The sequence below is a fragment of the Bombyx mori genome, chromosome 23 (genome assembly GCF_030269925.1).
Source record: "Bombyx mori chromosome 23, ASM3026992v2".
In the NCBI taxonomy this organism is placed as follows: Eukaryota; Metazoa; Arthropoda; class Insecta; order Lepidoptera; family Bombycidae; genus Bombyx; species Bombyx mori.
In genome coordinates, this window is record NC_085129.1 from 16181220 (window position 1) to 16201493 (window position 20274).

General features: G+C 36.8%; 2 protein-coding genes across 2 annotated transcripts; one reads left to right on the forward strand and one right to left on the reverse strand.

The window, feature by feature from the left end:
• Positions 1 to 2003: 2003 nt before the first annotated feature.
• On the reverse strand, positions 2004 to 12843 carry LOC101737789 (zinc finger protein 1). The gene is made up of 8 exons (XM_004930772.5): positions 11652 to 12843; positions 10267 to 10466; positions 9583 to 9680; positions 8884 to 9004; positions 8415 to 8567; positions 7401 to 7499; positions 6469 to 6608; positions 2004 to 5610 (listed from the first exon to the last, which is right to left on the reverse strand). Exons 1-8 carry the CDS (start codon positions 12673 to 12675, stop codon positions 5520 to 5522), a joined length of 1926 nt encoding a protein of 641 aa, XP_004930829.2. The 5' UTR covers positions 12676 to 12843; the 3' UTR covers positions 2004 to 5519.
• Positions 12844 to 14484: 1641 nt separating this feature from the next.
• On the forward strand, positions 14485 to 19969 carry LOC101736153 (uncharacterized protein C1orf198 homolog). The gene is made up of 3 exons (XM_004930680.5): positions 14485 to 14826; positions 15258 to 15822; positions 17630 to 19969. The coding sequence occupies exons 1-3, from the start codon at positions 14695 to 14697 to the stop codon at positions 17764 to 17766; spliced, it is 834 nt and encodes a 277-aa protein (XP_004930737.1). The 5' UTR covers positions 14485 to 14694; the 3' UTR covers positions 17767 to 19969.
• The last annotated feature ends 305 nt before the right edge of the window (positions 19970 to 20274 follow it).

The window sequence follows — 20274 nt, forward strand, 5'->3', positions numbered from 1 at the left end:
CCCGAGAAACGTCATTGATAGATGATAATAGGCCTGGCTCAAATCCAGTTTGACATTCCAATCTGTTATAAAACTTAGGAACTCGATGGTGGAAAAGGTGAAAAAGACTGTTTCATGTACTTGTTCAATGCCTTGAGGTTGAAAATTGTTCGATTTTTTATTGGTCTTGGGAAGTATGAAAAGAGGAAATCTGAAAGACGGTGTCGGGGGTGCGGGTTCTAAAGCTCTATTGAATTAAATTTTGGATTTTGATCGACATCAAGTTATTATTAATTTCAATATTACGTTTGGTGGATCGAGTCCCGGTGTTTCGATATAGTCTTAGACATCCGCCTGAAAATGCTGTTGAGTAATTTATTTTTATTTCCTGATTTTCGTTCCACTTTGTACTTGTTCCCCCCTCCCCCCGTTTTTCTTGCTGAGGAATTATTTGGATAGCATCGCTCAGAATATCTGTTTTCGGCCTCTTTAGATGTATTGGAATGTGGCCTACCTCGACATGGCTTTGCATTGGCCGTACAAGCCGAGGGCTCCGGCGATGCGGGCCAGATGCGAGTAGCAGACGGTGCCGCTTTTGTAATTTATCAATACCACCAATTTTCTGTATATATGCCAATAATAAGTTGGGGTTAAACATATAATCACAAGAAGAAGTTTTCTCTATATCTTCCCTGATATATCTATCCTTTAATTTCTTTATGAGGTATCTACGACGCTATCGTATAACCTCGGCTCGCTTATCGAAAATTATTTGAAGGATATCGTTAGAAACTTTTATAGGCGAAATCGTTACCGAATAGCGGTTTAAACTTTTCGTAAATGGCGGAAGTATTAAGCTGAACATTCTCTGAATTTGACCCGTCGGCAAGGTTTTGTATGGCAGCATAACGCATTCGTTCTGTGCCAAAAGAGCATTAGATAACGCAGAAAAACTGTTTTTTTTTTTTTTTGAACCTCCGAATACTGCACCGCGTTCCAAGTCGGCTAGTCAAATATTTGCATATCTGGTTCTTTTATAGAAATGCTCAAATTTCAAAACCTACCCGCTTCTGGTAACGGACGGTCTGGTGGCAGACGTAAAAACTATTCGTCGTTGTCTAATTTCGATTGGAAGTTGAAACCAGATCAGACATTATTATTATAAGATGTTGGTATTTGTAAGTGTAAAGACTGGACCACTGGTGCACGACCAGCAATAGCATGATTTGAAGTTAAAATAATATTCACATGACTCACCCATTATTGCGACAGTAAGTCAAACCTTTTATTCAGATCTCGCGACCAGTCACTTTTTCGAAGTTTTCTTGCTGGTCCCTAGTCTTTATTTTCCGACGAACCCGAAGAAATATCCGAAGAAATCGAAGAACTATCCTCACTTAAATTTTACTTTGAAAGGCGCGATAACCTCGTCACTCATTGTAGAGCCTTGGAGGTTTTCACGAAACGGAAGATAATCATAACACTTGTTTGAAACAAACTTTCTACTTCAAATCTCGAAAGTTGCTTATAACATTTTAAATTACTAACTTCTTAAAATATTAACGACTGCACGTGGGAAAAAACGACGCAACAATGACAAATATGGCGGCTTGTCTTTGCTTGTTGGTTCGGTTCCAGACGTTATAGAGGGCGCTGTAGATGGGACTTAGGAAACGGAAGTAGTCAAATTTAGCGACCTGCAGTGGAAATCATACGATGTACTCTCATAATGGACTTCGGACGTCAAACGGAACACATAATATTATTTTTCTTATTTTTGCTATATCATTAGATGTGGATTGAATATAAGCGTAATAAAAATTTATTAAACATATTAGTGTTTCTTTTATTGAACTTGACTTGTGATGTTGGAAAACTCAAAACTTTTTTTTTTGAGGAGGCCTTCCCCTGAATCCAGACCTGATTAGATCTATAGAAGACGGCATATCTTCCACACCGACCGACGACCCATGTGATGTCCATAGTTCTCGCTACGGAAACGAAAAAATAAAAGAAACACAACGTAATGCAATTAATTTAATCTTCCGAAAAAAAAAAATTACAACTAATTTTTACATTTAAAATACATGAAACATAACAAATATAAACTCTGTCTCTTCTCTATATCTAATAATATTGTAAATTACTTTCTTCTCTTCGATTGTTTTTTTGTCTATTTACAAATAAAAAACGGCACGATTCTATGTACAGGTTTCTTTGTCGCGACATTGTGGTTCGCGTCTTCCACGAGGTCACTGTGCTTAGTGCGAGTTTTTAACGTTTTCGATAGCGTAAAAGTTAACTTTTTTTATTATTATTACTCTTGTAGGCAGACGATCATACGGCCCGCCTGATGGTGAGTGGTTACCGTCGCCCATGGACTTCAGCAATGCCAGGGTCAGAGCCAGGCCGCTGCCTTAAAAATTGCTTAATAACTCAAAATTGTTTAAAAAAATTGTGAAGGAACATTACCTATCCGCCTAGTGTTCTTTGCTTGTTTATGCTTTATCCTTACTGTTAATTTATTATGTAAGTATATTGGAATAGAAATCATATGGTGATTTCATATTGTGTTTAACGGTATATATCTAATAATTGTACGTATGTATTTTTTTTAATAATGTGTTGTTAATAGTGCACTGCAACATACCTGCTGTATCTTTATCTGTCCAGAATTTCGGGTAATTAAACGTTTGTCTGGAAGAAATCGCTTTTAGCGATAAGACCGTACTATTGTACAAACGTATCTGCTTGTTGACCGTTTTCTGATGTTAATTGTGTTTTGGTGTGCAATAAAGTATGTTCTCTCTCTCTCTCTCTCTCTCTCTCTCTCTCAAATTTGTATACAGTTTGAACAGCGCCCCTAGCCGCTAAAAATCTCGCACCAAGAACACCGATCTTGAATACCAGTTCGATACTCGAGGTAATATATTATCTCATCTAATAATCGAGCGATGCAAATAGCTATTTGTTTTAAGCGATATTACGCTTAACACGCGACATTTATCTTTGTAATTAAAGGCGCGTTTTATTTGGTATCAGCATCAACAATTCGATATTTTTATTTGAAATTCATATTTAAGTTTACTCCATTCGAATAACTGAAGAAGTTGCTTTGTTATGATATTTTCATCAAAATTTTGACCATTAAATGAGGCCGTCAGCGCAAAAGTGCCCTAACCCACAAATTTTCATAATCATGCTTATAATTATGTATATTGCAATTTATTTAAAATATAATAAATTTTGATGCAAAACCGGCCTATCCATAGTTTCACCGATAGATAACAGATGGCTTTGTAAATATTATTTTTGCGCGTATTGTTTTTTTGCCTACTCAAATTCAAATTCATGAAAACTTAAACCTCATTGCTCCATAATAACTATAGTAAGCTTGGGCCACTTTTTTGCTTAAACCAAATAGCCTTTCACGTTTCGTTAAATATATATCTTTATAGAAAATGAGCAGTTAATTTTTTTTCACTTTAATCGTTTTAATCAGATCATTTTCGTTTTAATATTCAAAGTGCATTGTTACATTCATCATTCATTATTTACTCTGTAAAACAAAAACAAAAATAATCAACGCGCTTCCGGACTAACTATATACACATTTGATAATCTACATTATTTACAATATTTTATTTACAAACAAAACGACAATATTTTTTTAATAATACACTTTTGTTTTTTGACATTTTAATATCAGTATTGACGTATTATAAATAATAATAAAGGGAATGAAAGATAATTTTGTCGTATTTAATCCTCGCTTCTTTGTCTCCCACTTATCCCACTAGGTGGGATCGGCACAGCGAATTTCTCTCTTCCATTCTCTTCAATCAGCCGTCATCTCAATACTCACTCCTCTCTCTCTCATATCGTCATTCACACACTCGATCCATGTCTTCTTCGGTCGACCTCTTACCCCTCTACCTTGCACTACCATTTCCATAGATATTCTAATCACATATCGTATGTCGACAGAAAATAAGAAATCTGACGGCGAACCTTGATCAGGAGAGCATCAAGACTCATTCGTGAAGCAGCTGCCCTTGTTAGGTCTCCTTCGGAGGCGCTCGGGCAGCTGTTAGCAAATCCCACCCCTCCTGGCTGAGCCTTTGCTCGCCTACTTGTCCTGGTGAAACTGTAGAGGCCATCAATAATCCCTCATTCATAATAAAAGCATCAAGACATACCCTATATGGTGTAACGATGTTCAAACCTGACAAACACTTTTAATTTACAGAACTACTTAGTCCAGTCATTTTAGGCCAAATTAGGTGAATATCTCGGAAAATATTACCACAAAAACTTGTATTTTGGTATCTTAAAACTATTCTCAAAATTCACAGTCAAAGGTCACAAACGTCGTTTTTTTTAAACACATTTTTGCAAATATCTCCTTCTCTATGGGTTTTACGCTATTTATATTTATTATTATTGAAGAGAATTGATTTCTCTACAACTTTTCTATTTAACATTTTTTTATAATTTGAACTGTTTTCGAGATAAAGGTCGTAGAGCGCGCGGTCAGAGAATTATCTGAGGTCAACTGGTAGTCTCGATCAAAAATTCGTAATATTAAGGTTATAATTTATTGCTAAATATTAATTACTATAATTTTTTATTAACTTTTTATTAAAAGGAGATATTTGCAAAAAATGTTTGTGACCTTTGACCCCTGCGACTTTAAAACTTGCGACCATCCAATTAATTATATTATTATGTGCATTTTAAGAATAGTTTTAGGGTGCCAAAATACAAGTTTTTACTTGGTAATATACTGGGTATGCCGATTTTTAGAGGTCAACCTCCTATAATGACTGGACTACCGCCGCGTACATGAAGAAACTCGTCGATGACGTCATTCGAGACTACCGCATATGACGTCACGCATTACGTTTTTCAGCTCGCCACGAAACGAAATGTTACAACTTTAATGACTAGCTCGTCTTGGTGACGCTCCGCTATGACTTCGTCTGAAATAAACAACCTTCTTATCTGAAACGCATTTTGATCAAAATTTGATGGGTTTTTTTTGCACGCGGAACCCTAATTATTTTACTAAAACATAATTAGTTTATGTTGTTACTCTTTGCTAATTGAGGTCAGCTATCCGCCAACTAAGGTCCCGTCAGAATTGGTTCGGCCGCTTCCGACATCAACCGCAGTAAACGGACGGACAAAAGTTTAACTATTTATTAAATTGTTTTGTAAATACCGTACATAAATCATACGCATTTAATATTTAAAAAAAAAAGGCTGCTATTTTAATACCATAAACAGAAACTCGAATTTAATTTAATGAATAATGTGATTTAAATGACCATCTTTATTGACTTCCCTTGTTACTTGCTAATGCCCGGTGGCTACACGACACACGTTGTCGTGACGTTATCTTATCTAGCTGACTATTGTATTTACACCATTACCAATCCCACTAGCCAACGGTCCATCGAACTCGTATTTCACGTTACGCACATATGACGTCACTAGTGGCTATCGCGCCCCACGCCGCCAGTACGAGTGTTCGTTCACTAGTCGTCGAGATCCTGTCTCCGCTTGCGTCTCTTACCTTTAGGATGCGCTTTGTACGTGTGCTTCTGGAGATCTTTGAACGTTGTGTACCTGATGGAAGACTTCCACAGTGAACATCATGTAATGAAAATTAAACCCGCAAAATTATAATTCGCGTAATTACCACTACCCTGCCTATTTCTGCCGAGAAGCTGTAATGCTTCTCGGTTTGAAGGGTGGGGTAGCCGTTGTAACTATACTGAGACCTTAAAACTTATATCTCAAGGTGTGTGGCGGTATTTACGTTGTAGATGTCTATGGGCTCCGGTAGTCACTTTGCATCCGGTGGGCTGTGAGTTCGTCCGGTAATTAATAGCTTCATCAGAGAATAAACAATAAGCTCTTTCTGTAACACCAGCGTACTGATACTGTCTGACCCTTTCAATATTAAGGGTCAGACAGTCCTAATGTAATCCAATGGAATCTTCGACCTCATGTCTCAACAGCGCGACATTTAGTATCTCATCTATCATCTATTCGTTTGGAACCTCTGGGTCTGGGGAGTGATTTCAGTTCCCTCTGTATTTTGTACCGCATGTTCCATGGGGAGTGCTCTGAGGAATTGTTCGAGATGATACCATCATCTCGTTTTGACCATTGCACCGCCCACCACTGGACAGTTCATCCGTACTACCTGGAGCCACTGCGTTCATCCACAGTGCGTTTCCAGAGATCTTTTTGCCACGTACCATCCGACTTTGGAATGAGCTCCCCTCCACGGTGTTTCCCGAGCGCTACGACATGTCTTTCTTCAAACGAGACTTGTGGAGGGTATTAGACAGTGGGCAGTGGCTGAGCTCTGGCATTGCTGATGTCCATGGGCGATGGTATGCTCGTTATGCTCGTACTGGCCATATCTATATAGAGTTGTGTTTATGCACAGTATGTGGGTAGTCAACAAGCACTGACTTGTTCTGACACTGGGGGCAGTGGAAGCGAAAGGACTCCGGGTCGCCGTGCACGCGGACCTCGTGCGAGTCCCGGATCTTCTCCTTGGCGAAGCTCTTGTGGCAGTGCTTGCACTCGTAGGGCTTCGCGCTGCTGTGCGACTGCGGGAGTTGAAGACTTGTTTAATAATACTAGAGGTCCCGCAGTAGTCGAATTTCGACTATAATTAATTGGAATTGTAAGTTTGTATTTTATATTTCTATAATCACAAATTTCGCCAAGACTACACAATAAAAAATATTAACAAAGACAAACAATATTTTATCTATTCTCAATTTGACAACAGACGTCAAGAACAAAAGTTTGACAATAAACAGTATGCATGCGTGTGTGCGTCAAATACATGGTATGTAGTGTGTGTAATGTTTTCTTTATTGATTTATTGTATCTTTTATGCATGATTTAAAAAAAATATTAGCATTGTGCACTTCTTCTCTATATTCTCTATAAGTGTGGAAAAATTCATACTCCTCCGTCCGCGCAATTTTCGTTGAAATGATCAAATCGATGATTCACGTATTATTTTTAATAATATGTTTATATATAGAAGGTATTTTACCAATAGGTATGAACGTAATGGTGTCAGGGGACGCCGGCTTGGGGGCTTTCAATAAGCCTGTTATGTTTATACGTGGGTACTGCTTTAACGGTAGGCAGGGGCTTGGCTATGCCCCTGGCATTGCTGAAGTCCATGGGCGATGGTAACCACTCACAACCAGGTGGGGCGTATGCTCGTTTGCATACAAATACCAAATAATACCATAATGATACCAAATAAAACGCATCTTTAACTACAAAGATAAATGCAGCCTTTCATCCCTCGATACGTTTTTATGTATGCATGTCAGTGTATGGGGGTCCCGCTGGGGGGAGGGGGGTTGGGGGATACTCACGACCCGCAGGTGTCGCTTGAGGCTGGAGTTGGTGAGGAAGGTGCTGGTGCAGATGTCGCACACGTACGGACGCTCGTTACGGTGCGTCCTCTCGTGGACCTGTAACACACACCCACACACAATTGTACAACTTGTTAATATAAGCTGTTGGTTTTCATCGACATATTTAAATATAAATAAACAAACGAATGAGTGAATAAATGAATGTATTAATGAATGAATGAGTAAGTGAATGATAAATAAAGAAATAAAAAAACGGTGCGCGTGTAACTTGATGCACGTGAATGAAGTGAAACTTCTTTTTCGATGTGTAGTAAGTATTGTGGTTTTCTTCATTTTTCATCCTTAAATCAGATTGCTCTCGTAATAGGGAATGCTGTGTATAAGAGATGCAACATCAACATTTATATTATATATATGTATATTAAATTATAGATAGAAAAAGACTTCATTAAAATATTGGACGCTACTCGTTGCTAACGCTCGCGCTGGCCTGTAACAGTTATATTACAAGCATGCGCTCAAGTACCGCGCATTCACCCTCGCTCTGTCTCTTTCTATTCCCCCTCCCCAGGAGCGTTAAACATTTAATGCAATCTTGTTGGAAGCCGCATTAGAAGTTTCACTTCAAAAAATGAAAGAATTAATGAGTGAGTGAGTGAATGAATGAATCACACAATCACTACTGTTGCAGTGTAATCTCTTGATTTTTTTTAATTGTCACTGTAGGCACAGGAGCATACGGCCTATCTGATGGTGACCGGTTACCGTCGCTCATGGACTTCAGCAATGCCGGGGGCAGAGCCAAGTCGCTGCCTACTGATTTTTTGAACTGCCATACGAGGGTTCCAACCGTCTCCTCAATGTTCAATAGAGTCGATCGTACTGTACACCGTGCGTCGACACGTGCGTGTGCGTGCGTGCATGCGTGTGTGTGTGCGTGCGTGCGTGCGTGCGTGCATGCGTGGTTGCGTGCGTGTGTGCGAGCGTGCGTGCGCGCGCGGCTGAACAGACCTGTAGGTTGTAGCTCTCGTAGAACCCCTTCCCGCAGTAGGTGCAGTGGAAGGTGTGTCCCCGCGTGATCCGCTCGTGCGTCTTCGAGTGCATCTTCAGTTGCGACACCGAACCGAACTTCTTTGGACAATCGGGACACTCGTGGATTTTCTCCTGTAACATAACATTAGTGTTTAACGATCACACGAGTCCATGGACCACATAACGTGAATCGACACCCACCTGGATAAGCAAAGTCGTTTTTCAATACTATTGTGTATAGACGGCCCTTCAAATATGTAATCGAAGACATATAAGATATACTAAATATTAAATACCCAGACAAACACCCACGACAGGAGTCAGATTCACTAACTACAACCTCACCGAAGCAGTCCAAAAAACCAAGTAACAATACTATGGTTTAGAGAGTCATACATAATAGTGTGAGGTTTCAGTCCCTTCAGTGGCAGTGTTGACTAATACTGACCATGTGCGAAGCCCTGTGCTTCTCCAGGGAATGTCTGTGCTTGAACTGCTTCGGGCAGTCGGTGCACTGGAAGGGCGCCCCTTCTTCCTGCACCTTCACGCGACGACGGGTCGAGTGAACACTGCGGGCATGTAAATATTCCATCACCACTAGTAATGAGGAGGGGAGGTTGTACTCGATGAGAATTTTCTTGAAACGACATTAAAAAGAGAAAAACGTATTATGTGTACAATTAAGCTTTCACGAGAACGAGAGGTCAAGGTCATATTCAAACAGCCGAAAGCTCAGCAGCTGTCGAGCTCGAGCTGCAGATTTTTATCTCGTTTCTACCATCGCACCGCCCGCCACCGGAGTAGAGTTCATTCATACTACCTGAAGTTCTGCGTTCATCCACAATGCGTTTCCAGATATATTTTTTGCCACGTACCATATTTTGGCTTTGGAATGAGCTCCCCTCCACGGTGTTTCCCGAACGCTACGACGTGTCCTTCTTCAAACGAGGCTTATGGAGAGTACTTAACGGTAGACAGCAGTTTGTCTCTGCCCCTGGCATTGTTGAAGTCCATGGACGACGGTAACCACTCATCATCAGGTGGGCCGTATGCTCGTCTGCCCACAAGGGCAATAAAAAAAAGTTTGACAGTGATGATGTCGTGGGACGTGCGACCAGGTGGTTAGTAATTGTTTGTGTTGACTCACGTGTGCCTGTGGTAACGCAGTCGACTCTTCGTTATGAAGACTCTATCGCAGTCCTTGCAAGAAAAGGTCTGACCGTTTCCTACTGGCTCCTCTTTCACCTGAAATTAGTCTTGTTATTCAAAAGATTATTAAAAAATTATAACTCACTAACTTACAAAACTATTATCTGTGAACTTTATTAAGCGAACAGATTGGATATTTGAAATGCAAATTACAGAAATTTTAAGCTCATTCCTTAAACGTTGTTGTTGATGCTGTTGGTCTTCGTTGGAGCTGGTAACAAGCATATATGAGGCCGTCAGCGCAAAAGTGGCCTAAGCTTACCATAGTTAGTATGGAGATATGAGGTTCGAATTTACCTTTACATTACTTCGCAGGCAAAAAAATACGCGCTAAAATTATGTTTACAAAGGCATCTATTATCTAGGGATAGGCCGATTTTGCATCGAAATCTATTATGTTTTAAATAAATTGCAATATATAAGCACGAATATGAATTGTGGGTAGGGCCACTTTTGCGCTGACGGCCTCATATGAGACCAATGACGATTGCATTTAAATGTGTCTTACACTTTTAAAAAATAACCCTAATACGAACCACCGATTTAACCTATAATGTAATTTACCATCTAGTAATTCTTAACATGTGACAGCAGAAAATCCCTCAATAAACAAATAAACTACCTCATTCATTTTCTCCATCATCCTAGCCTCTCTCTTCTCGTTCCGCCTAATCTCTCTTCGCTTAGCCCTCTCCGTCTTCTTATTGAAGCCCAAGGTATGCCACTTTGTGTGTATGAGGAAACGTTTCGGATTACAAAACATGAGGCTACAATGTGGGCATTCATAACTTAAATTCACCACAGTTCCGGTGATCACACATTCTGGAAAATCATTATAGAGCGTAATTAGTGAGGGTACATATTCTCCATTTCATTAATATGTGTGCTTAAACTTGTAATTGAGTTAATTAAATAATAAAGTATAATTCCAATTTGATCATGTTTTTCTAAACCTATACTGTAAAAAGCCTTGTTAGTGTAAAGTCCACTCAAAGGACTACACAATTATACATATATATGACAGTTGACATACAATGAGGCCAGTGTTGTTTCTTTTTTAAGACTCTGGATCATATAAGTGACTATGTGGTTCTAACAAGATGAATGGGTCGAGATTTATACTACCAGACTACTGATATGTCTGCAAAATCTTTTATTTTAGATTAAATGTTATGATTATTGTTATGTATCTGTAGCTGAGAATTCAATGTGCCATGTACACTAATACGTTTATATGCAATAACTACATAAAAACGTCTAAGCTCTTTCCTTATAATGCCTCAAACAGTATTCAAAAACAATGTGATCCTTTTCCTAACTACCAAGCCCAGTAAAGTAGTTTTATATCTTTTTTTTTTTCCTTTTTTTATATAGCATTTCGGCTTGAACACCTTAGGCATTGATTTTGACAATGTCACAGTATGACCGGTGTTTAGACAAAGAATATATCTAAATACAAATAAATTTGATCACTTTTTCCATATGCGAATCTGTGATTTTAAGAACAGCACAAACAAATATGTTAGACCAACTACTTTAAAAAATAAAATATTATTAGGAGATAAAACTTTACATAGAATATTGACATGTTTAGAGAATACTAAAGTGAACGGAGAATTAATTTCATATCTTAAATTTTTATAAAATTGCTAAGTGTCTGTATGTACGGAAGTCGAAAAAGCAGAAAAACATTAATTAAATGAACCAATGAGATGAAACATGAGATACATAAATGACTACATCATTTTAGTTTGACATTTAACTACAAAAAACCTTTTACCTGTGGTTTCTAAATTCAAATTTTATAAGTTGAATAGATCAATGTAGAATATAATAAATATTTCCAGAAAATAACAATAGTTTTAATACCTTTTCAAATGTATACTCTACTAATTAGATTATTTATTATAACTAAAGTTAGAACTTGTAATTATGCATTGTTCTTCAACAAAATTTAGATTAGCTGTACGTTTAATTCAAATTAGTGCATATATTATTCTTACTTACTAGTAGCTCTTACTGCTTCAATAGCCTCACGAATGCTATTCTCTGCTGACACAAATGTTCCATTTAAACCATCTTTCTGAACTCCATTTGGGTCTTTCAAATATGGATTAATATACTCTGTCTCTCCGCATGTCATTTCAACTTTAACTTCAATGTTGCTGAGCGAATCTTCACCGTCTCCATCGTCTATATTGCACTTGTCATCAGAATTTTGTGATTCACCTTTAGAACTTTCATCAAAATTGAAGGAATCCTGTGTGTTTTCAGAGCTCTGTATTTGGTTATCGTTGCTTTTCATCTCGTCACTTGATATGTCTGTAGTTTTTTCAGTTGTACTGGTCACATTTTGGTTTGTTTGACTGTCTTCAGTTTCGTTTTGGATGTTTGACCGAGGCGAGTCAAGTTCCTCCGTATTCTTATTAGACGCATTACTTAATATATTTTCTATTAATCTTACGGTGTTTTCGAGACTTTTACGTTTTGTTTCGTTTAGTGTAGTGGTTTTATTCACTGTTATATTATCTTGTGAGTTGTGGTCTATTCTAGAGTCGTGCGATCCATAGGTTGCGTAGTCTAAGGGTTGCGGATGTGGTACATTATAATGTAGGTTTCTGTGATATGTATCAGTACTGGACAATGGGTGAGGAGAGATTGCGTCGTAAGTTTGGTGATAACCCATTATTTTCTGGGGCTCTCCGTGCTGTAGATTAAAGTTGGTAGGCATTAGACTACTGCTCCACGGCATTGGGTCGAACTTTTGCGATCTGTGAGTCGTAAAAGCGGAGTGCATATTATCAAGGTGATATGTTGGATAACGTGGAATTTGTGGGTTCATGCTTAATCCTGGAGGTCCGAAACCGTAATTGGGGAAGTTGTATGCCACACCCGGTGTTTGTTCGGTTTCCTGGGTGATTTTATTCAAGTTATTCACGTAATTTACACTATTATTGAACGTCATGTTAACTTGAGTGTTCATATTCACTGATGCTTCATTCGGGCCAAAAGGCCCATTGTTGTGTAACATTATTGTGAAAAACACTTTTTGCCGTTGAATTATCACATATTTCGGCTACATGTTGGCTTAAAAACTGCAAAGTAAACAAGAAAATAATAAGTTGGCCATTTTGGTTAAACTTTGTTTGACATTTAAATTAGTGTTGTCGATAAATACTTTAGCGGAGATCGAAACCTCAAAAACATCGATGCTTACTACAAGAATACATTAATAAAACAGTATGTTGAGGGTTGCTATCTATAAATCGAGTAAACAAAGGCTCAACGATGATTGTCGAAAACGTTATGATAATTTTTAACAACTATGAGTAAAAATATATTTGTTCTTGTATGTCTTTAAGCTGTATGTATAAACTGTAATGATGAAATTATAATGGACAAAAGTTAGTAGGTATAGCTCGAAAATTGATGTTTAAATTAACTTAATGAAATTGACAGAAAATTTGCGAAATTAAGAATTTAAAAGTTTAATGCCAGCCGTTAAGGGCCGTCAAACATTCATTCGCAAACTTAGCGGCTGTGCAAATGGTTTCGGTACTCAATTTGCGAACCCGTTTGCGCTTCCTCCTACACTTGTTTACGAATGTCTCACGAATTTCTCCTCCTTTTTAATTCGTCAATAAAACATTGAAGAGAAAAAGAGTTTTGAATTCTTTCCCAGACATCATTAACAGCCATGCTGTTTTTATGGGATTTCTTTTGATGAAGATACGCTACCCATTAGACTTCACCATCTATGAAAATAGCGAAATGTCCGTTGCCTTCGCAATCCTGGGCGCAACGGCGCAACTGGTTACACGAATGTGTGGGAGACTACGCGAAGGATCGCGGTTCGCGCGCTTTGATGTCTGTTAAAAAACCGACACAGCTTGGAAAACCACGAATGCAGCGAAAACTTTGCATAATCATTTGCAAATGTCGTCCTACACTTGCGGGTTTGCGTATTCGTGCGAATGTGAGTGATCGGTGTAAGGCTAAACTATGGTCCATCATTCGCATCGATTGATACTATTTGATACAAGTACCTACACCAGACATGATAAGTGACATGTTTTATTGAGATTTAAGTTAATACTCTGTGGTAGAGGTGTCCAACCGTCAAAAAGAATCGATTGAAATATGATTTTTTTTTCAAATATCGATATTTTAATTTTCCAGCTAACTCTTTTACACTTTCATAAATAAGTATCAGTCAAGAGACGTTGTCCGTACTACGAGTATATCTGCGAAAGAGAATTTGTTTACATTTTATTGCGTTTTCAAGTCATAACTACTTAAATGTTCATAATAAAATTGGCATGAATGTTTGTTTTACCTTTCATCCAGAAAATGCACGATTCCAGCTGATCCATTTCTTTATATTTGTGCGAGGGATATCGCACGTAAACGCTAGGTTCTAATAAATGCAACTAATAATAATTTACATTAGAATAAATTTATTAGCTGCTCACAAAACAACCTGTACCTTACCTTTTTCTGTCCCGTAATAGGTAGTAATGCACTCAAGCTTGAAGGATGGGACTGTCGTAATATTCAATAAGATTTAGATTTTATGTATCAAGGTAGAAGGCAACATACATGTAATCATCTATATGGGCTCCTATAACCACGAAATACTATAGCAGCCATGAATTCGCGAACATGTCAAAATAAAAAAAGGTTAAAAGTAAATTAGTATTCAAATTTTTAACTATAATTTCGTTTCTGTTATTCTGAACATTTGAATACCACTCGATACTTGGAATTTGAAATATATTTTTCTAAACGTCGATTTTCAGTTAAATTTATGTTCCGAAATCGGTGTATCGATTTTTTTCCTTAATTAGGTACCTACACAAGTCTACTTTAGTCTACTCTGTAGTAATTAATGTGATGCTCAGGAGCTACGGTAGTATGTGTTATTATATTCGTTATTTATTTTTAATTCATGATGGTTAAGCAGTTGTAGCCTAACTTGTTGAGTGGTAACGGTGAATCTCAATAATTTTAAGACTAATTATCTTAAAACTTATTGAAGTAATTCTTGAAAATGGCGTTGAGCGCCGCTGCCGAAGATTATTTCCGCACTATGAATCCGTTAGCAGCGAAAATTCACGAAGACATAATTGAAGCGAAAAATTTATACGAAAACATCTGGGATTCACTCACGGAAAAGGAAAAAGTAAGTAATTACAACACAACATTAATTCTTTATTTCGGTATTGTTTTAAAATTTAAATTAATTTAAATGAGTGTTTTTGCCATACATAGACCACCACAATTCCGCATTCTATTTTTTCCGTATGATTTACAGCCAGTTTTCCTTTATAAAATATTACTTGTAATATACGATTTATGAATAGGCTTTTAACAATTAGTTTTAATTTAATATTTTCACTAAAAATTTAGTGCAATTGAAACTATTCTAGTTGAAGATAAATATTATTAGTCAGCACTGCAGCGTGTCGCATATTAAAAAATATCACATTAGATACTTCTATTTTTGTACTCTTAATTCATTGTTCAATGGTATAAATTTAGCTTATATAAATCGATTCACAATTCATGTACTTGTATGTTGAGTGATGCCTAAAAAGAAGTATAAATTTTCAGGTGGAACTTTTAAACGACACACTCATAAAACCAGACATCACATTAAAATATTCTCTGCTGGATACATTCAATTTTGATTTGAATGCTTTACCTGCAGAAAAAAATGACTTGATGTCATTCTTTGGCCGCGAACATGGTCAAAAGTTAATACAGGATGAGAATTCCTCGTACAGAGATGAACATTCAGCTCCATTTCTATACCAAACTAAGAGTCAGCTAGATTTGTGCGTTTTAAGCTCTTATAGAGTACCTAAGGAAAAGCCTACTTCACCTCCACCTGTGATGTCTGAATTGGAGTTATCTCACTCTAAAGTTGTGTCAGAATTGAAGAATGCTCTCAAGTCCCATGAGTTACGTTCTCACAAGGAAAGAGAGGTCACTTCACCAGGCTTCATAAGTAAATTCATGGGAAACTTTAAGAGTAAAGATGAAGACAGAGAGTGCTTAGTATTGAGCAACCAGACACAGATTGTTGCTTCTTCAGATAACTTCTTCAAAACAAATTTTAAGAGTGTGCAAAATGATAGCAGAGATTATAGGAATAGTGTGGTGAAATCTAGCAGTGGTGAGTTTAATGAAATTATTATCATGTTAAATTATCATTTTAATATATAGACGCTTGAAAGGTAAACGTGACTAAGCGACAATAACTGCTTTGTACCTAAATGATAGGCAATACATATTGGATGCGCAAAAAATTTATATTTCTAAGTCTATTAAAATCATTTCAATCCTACAGCTACTAGCTAGATTCGTTAAAATAAAATTTATTTTCAGGTATTTCAACTTTAAATTAGTCTACTGTAAAGTTCACGCATTGTCACTTAGTCACGTTTGCCTTTCAAGCGTCAATATAATTTATGATTTACTTGGTATTAGAACTATCAGGACTTTAATTAAGTAAATGATTAATTAGTTTTGCGTTTTGAATAGTATGATTAGTTACACTTGATTTTTTGGTAACCTTTCAATAACCCTGGCATTGCTAATTTCCATAGAAACCTTGTATTCTATCTGGTGTGCCTTCTCAAAATAAATGTATAATTTATCTGTTCTTTTTCCCTATATTAATTTAATCTTTGACTGCTACTTTTAATATGGTAATTACTAAGTTTCTTACTGAATTTGTAAGATCAGTTCTTTAAATTTTTTTCTAGTTAAATCAACTGGGGAAAATGGTTCTAATATTCCATTTATGAAAATTAAAAATGAATGGATTTTCTTGGGAAATATTTATAGAAGTGATGGAAATTTACAAAGTAACATTGAATGGATGATAATTCAAGAAAGACATATGCTCTGCGGCCGTTTTTTAGGTAGACGGCACCGTTCTGCCCGTTTCTACTGCGAAGCTCTGCAGCATATCGGTCTGAAGGGTGCAGAGCAACAGTCTTTGTACTACTTTAACTTTCGGTTTCCAAAGTGGTAGCATTCAAATTATGATATCTGTGGGCTTCAGTACAGAATGTGGTTTAGTAGCCACATATGCTATTAAAAAAAGAATATATGAATGGATCTCCTCAGTGGGTTGCGTTTCCAATCCGGTGGTAGATTCTGCAAAGCACTGCTCTTACTAGGGCTAGTGTTACCAACACCTGGTTTGAGACCTGAGAGCTACACGCTAGAGTAATGCTGATAGCCATAAGAGGCTATATCAGCATTACCCTAGCGTGTAGGTGAGCTCTCAAGTCTGATAGCCATAACAGGCTATATCAGCATAGGTAGGAAAAAAAGAAAAAAATAATAATTGACGTTTGAGTCATACCATCTGTACACAATAAAGATAGACTAATTACAAGGTCGCTGATGTATCATGGCCTAACCTATTTGTTGTAGATAAGACTAACTTCTAAACTGAATCAGGCTTTGACTAACATTGTCAATAAATATGAAACAATGACAATTAAATATTACTGCACCTTTGTGGTTCTATGAATAGGTGTTATGAAGAAGGCGTCATTGTTTGCGATAGGCTCTTGAACTATTTGTGATTGGAACTAGGTTAAACTAATTAAATTTTTAGTAAAAAAAGAAACAATTTTCTGACTGATTTTAGCACAATCATTCTTCTTGAAGTTGTGTTCAAACACACAGACTGAATTCAATATTGTATTCATTTTTTCTACTCAACAAACATTCAGTTAATGTTTGTAGATTCCATCCGAGTTCTGTGAAGTTCTGCTGCGAATTGCTCTAGTATATAAGACAGGCTACATGAGTTCATAGACATTTCAAAGATACCACCACATGCCCCCCAGATATAGTCGTTTTAGAAGTGACTATTGGAGTTTACGGTCCACAAGAAAATACTAGGTTGGAACTTCTAAATATGTAATGTTTATCTATTAAATTTTTTTTTGTTCCAATTTCAGATCTGTCAGAGGAGAACAGGGGATTGTTGTCGTCGTCGCAGGCGTCCTCCGGTACCGACTTCCAGTCGCAGGAGACACTCACCGAATCAATGTCCGCTTTGCCAAAGACCGGCTACGATTTTCTTGATAATTGGTAAATGAATATCTGCTTCTGTCAGCCCTTGTACGGACCGCCACAGTAACAAGATCGAAAATTATGCTTACGTTAACCAATTAAAATGAACTGGAAATGTTGAAAAGTAATACACTGCTGGCTCCGATCGGCCATATCTTATTATGGCTACACAATGTATTGGTAATATTCCTTGTGTCTCAATGTGAAACTACTAAACTGATAGTAATATTAATTTATTTAATTAACCATGGTTATCGTTATATTAAATACATATGAAGTGAGCCCCCAATGTATTGGTTGATAGCGGCGGCTCGCGTTTCTGTGAGACCATTGTCTCCGTGAGTCAGTCGATTAACAGTGTTGGAAAAAAAAAGAATAAACTGATTTTTTCGCGTATTACCAGTTACTGGAGGCTATATGCACCTATTAAAATATGAAATAAAAATTGTTAATTGTATTGAAGTCCCGAATTGGTAAAATATGTTCATGGTAAAATTAAGTAAGATGTTTTAGGTTGATAACTATACAGACAGACCAATAATACAACCTATACAACTTGCAACAACTGAAATATGAATACATATTATTATTTTATTGTATTAGAATAATTAATTTTTTTTGGTCATCGGAAGACTGAACTTAGATTTTTTTATTTTTCAGTCCAAAATAACCTGATGATTGTTTGTCATCTATTGTAAATGTGTTAAGATATCTTCATCTTTATGTTCATTGAATGTGCTTAGCAATATCGGCTTACTCATATACTCCGATATCAAAATGCAATAAGCATGCTATTGGAAATAATTCACAGGAGTACATCAAAGGTTCTCATAATGAATTTGATTATGTCTTTACAACATATGAATAGGATTAAACTATTAGTCATGATCGAAATTATATATTTTAACTGTTATTTATCTCAACGCTTTAGAATATATAATCTGTTAAAAGATAAATGGATCTGATTATAATCTACATTTATAACTCTAAGAAATGTATCAGAAATCTCAATTTACCAATAGATTAGTTGGAATTTAATTTTAATTATTTTTTATACTATATTCCTAAGACTACACTAGTATATAAAATTTTAATATCGACCCAACAATGGGTCCCATCCTGGACAAGTATTATTTTGTATCCTGTCACTGACTCACTCATAGTCAGTACTCTCTGCAGTATTCAATTCAGTATTTTAACTCGAATAAACTGCATTTATTTATAATTTGTATTTGTATGTAGAATTATGTGAATGCTGTCAATACTCTTAAACGGCCATTGAGATTGATTTTCTTTATAGTTTCTTGAATTAAGAATGTGTTAAGGCTGCCAATAATAATATCAATAAGATTGCACAACATTATTTCGCAATCTTATGATTTTGAATTTTGTGCAATTTTATTGGTTAATATTTCGCCGTTTCTCCGCTACGCTGCCTAGCCCCGCTTCGGTGGAAAGGCAACTTTACCTTCTTAGACAAATGCTACAGCAGGTACCAAAAATGGTATCTCTTTACCGCTAGGTGAGTGTTGTGTAATGTTTGCCTGTTATTTTGTATTGGCTATGTCAATGTGCGTCCTGCGCTATGAGTAAAATAAATTCAATGTGCGATTAAAGAGATTATATCGAGCTCTTGAACTTGAACATTGACGTCGCTGTACAAAACCATGCCTTATTTGGTTTTCGATGTTCGGCCCTATCTATGTGTTTAGTTTTAAGCTATTGCATAGCTTTTATCGCGGGCTTTGAGTGCGGCGACTGAATCAAGAAATTCCGTAACGAAAATAAAACTTAACACCCCCATTCCGCCTACCATGTAGCTCGCGTTCAACACATTCACACGTTGCGTTTGTGGATAAGCGCGCGGCGTGACGTCGCACTGCATATGCGCATCATGAAAAGTCTGCCCATCTCTCTCTCGCGCGGTCTAGCTAATGAGTATGAAGGGGACAGTTAATGTTTTGCTTATTTTAATGTTTATAAATATAGCGTGGTCTTATTATTGTTTTAATATTAAATTATTATTGTCTAATTATAATTGCATAAGTTGATAAAAAATGCTATGCAATAGCTTTACCGCAGGAGTCCCCGAGTGCCACACGTGTTTTTTTTTTTTTGAAACATCTGTAGAAAAATCAGTCTGCACATAGATTATTTTTGGCAAGTTATATATTTGTAAAATAAAATTGTAATCTCATTATCCAAATAAACGTAGTTTTAAGGGATTCTGTTGTTTTATTTCTGTTTCTACTTTTGTTAAACGACTGTAAACCCATGTTCAACTATTATGGTTATTTCAATTATATACATCATGCTCTTCCAGACTAAACTATATTTAATAATCCTTGCATTGGACATCTTTAGCTCTAACACTAGGAGTAGGGACTCCGGTAACCATACTCGAGTGCAACCGGACCCATACATCAGCCCGCTGAGTTTATCGCCGGATCTTCTCAGCGGGTCGCGATTCCGATCCGGTAGTAGAATTCGCGAAACAGCTACTCTTGAGTTGTTAGGTCTCCTTTGGAGG

Coding starts and splice junctions, on each gene's coding strand:
- LOC101736153 (XM_004930680.5), top strand. CDS start 14,695: ATGGCGTTGAGCGCCGCTGCCGAAGATTATTTCCGCACTATGAATCCG. Junction 14,827..15,257: donor CACTCACGGAAAAGGAAAAA/GTAAGTAATTAC, acceptor ATAAATTTTCAG/GTGGAACTTTTAAACGACAC. Junction 15,823..17,629: donor TGTGGTGAAATCTAGCAGTG/GTGAGTTTAATG, acceptor TTCCAATTTCAG/ATCTGTCAGAGGAGAACAGG.
- LOC101737789 (XM_004930772.5), bottom strand. CDS start 12,675: ATGTTACACAACAATGGGCCTTTTGGCCCGAATGAAGCATCAGTGAAT. Junction 8,568..8,883: donor AGCACAGGGCTTCGCACATG/GTCAGTATTAGT, acceptor GTTATGTTACAG/GAGAAAATCCACGAGTGTCC. Junction 7,500..8,414: donor ACGAGAGCTACAACCTACAG/GTCTGTTCAGCC, acceptor TGTGTGTTACAG/GTCCACGAGAGGACGCACCG.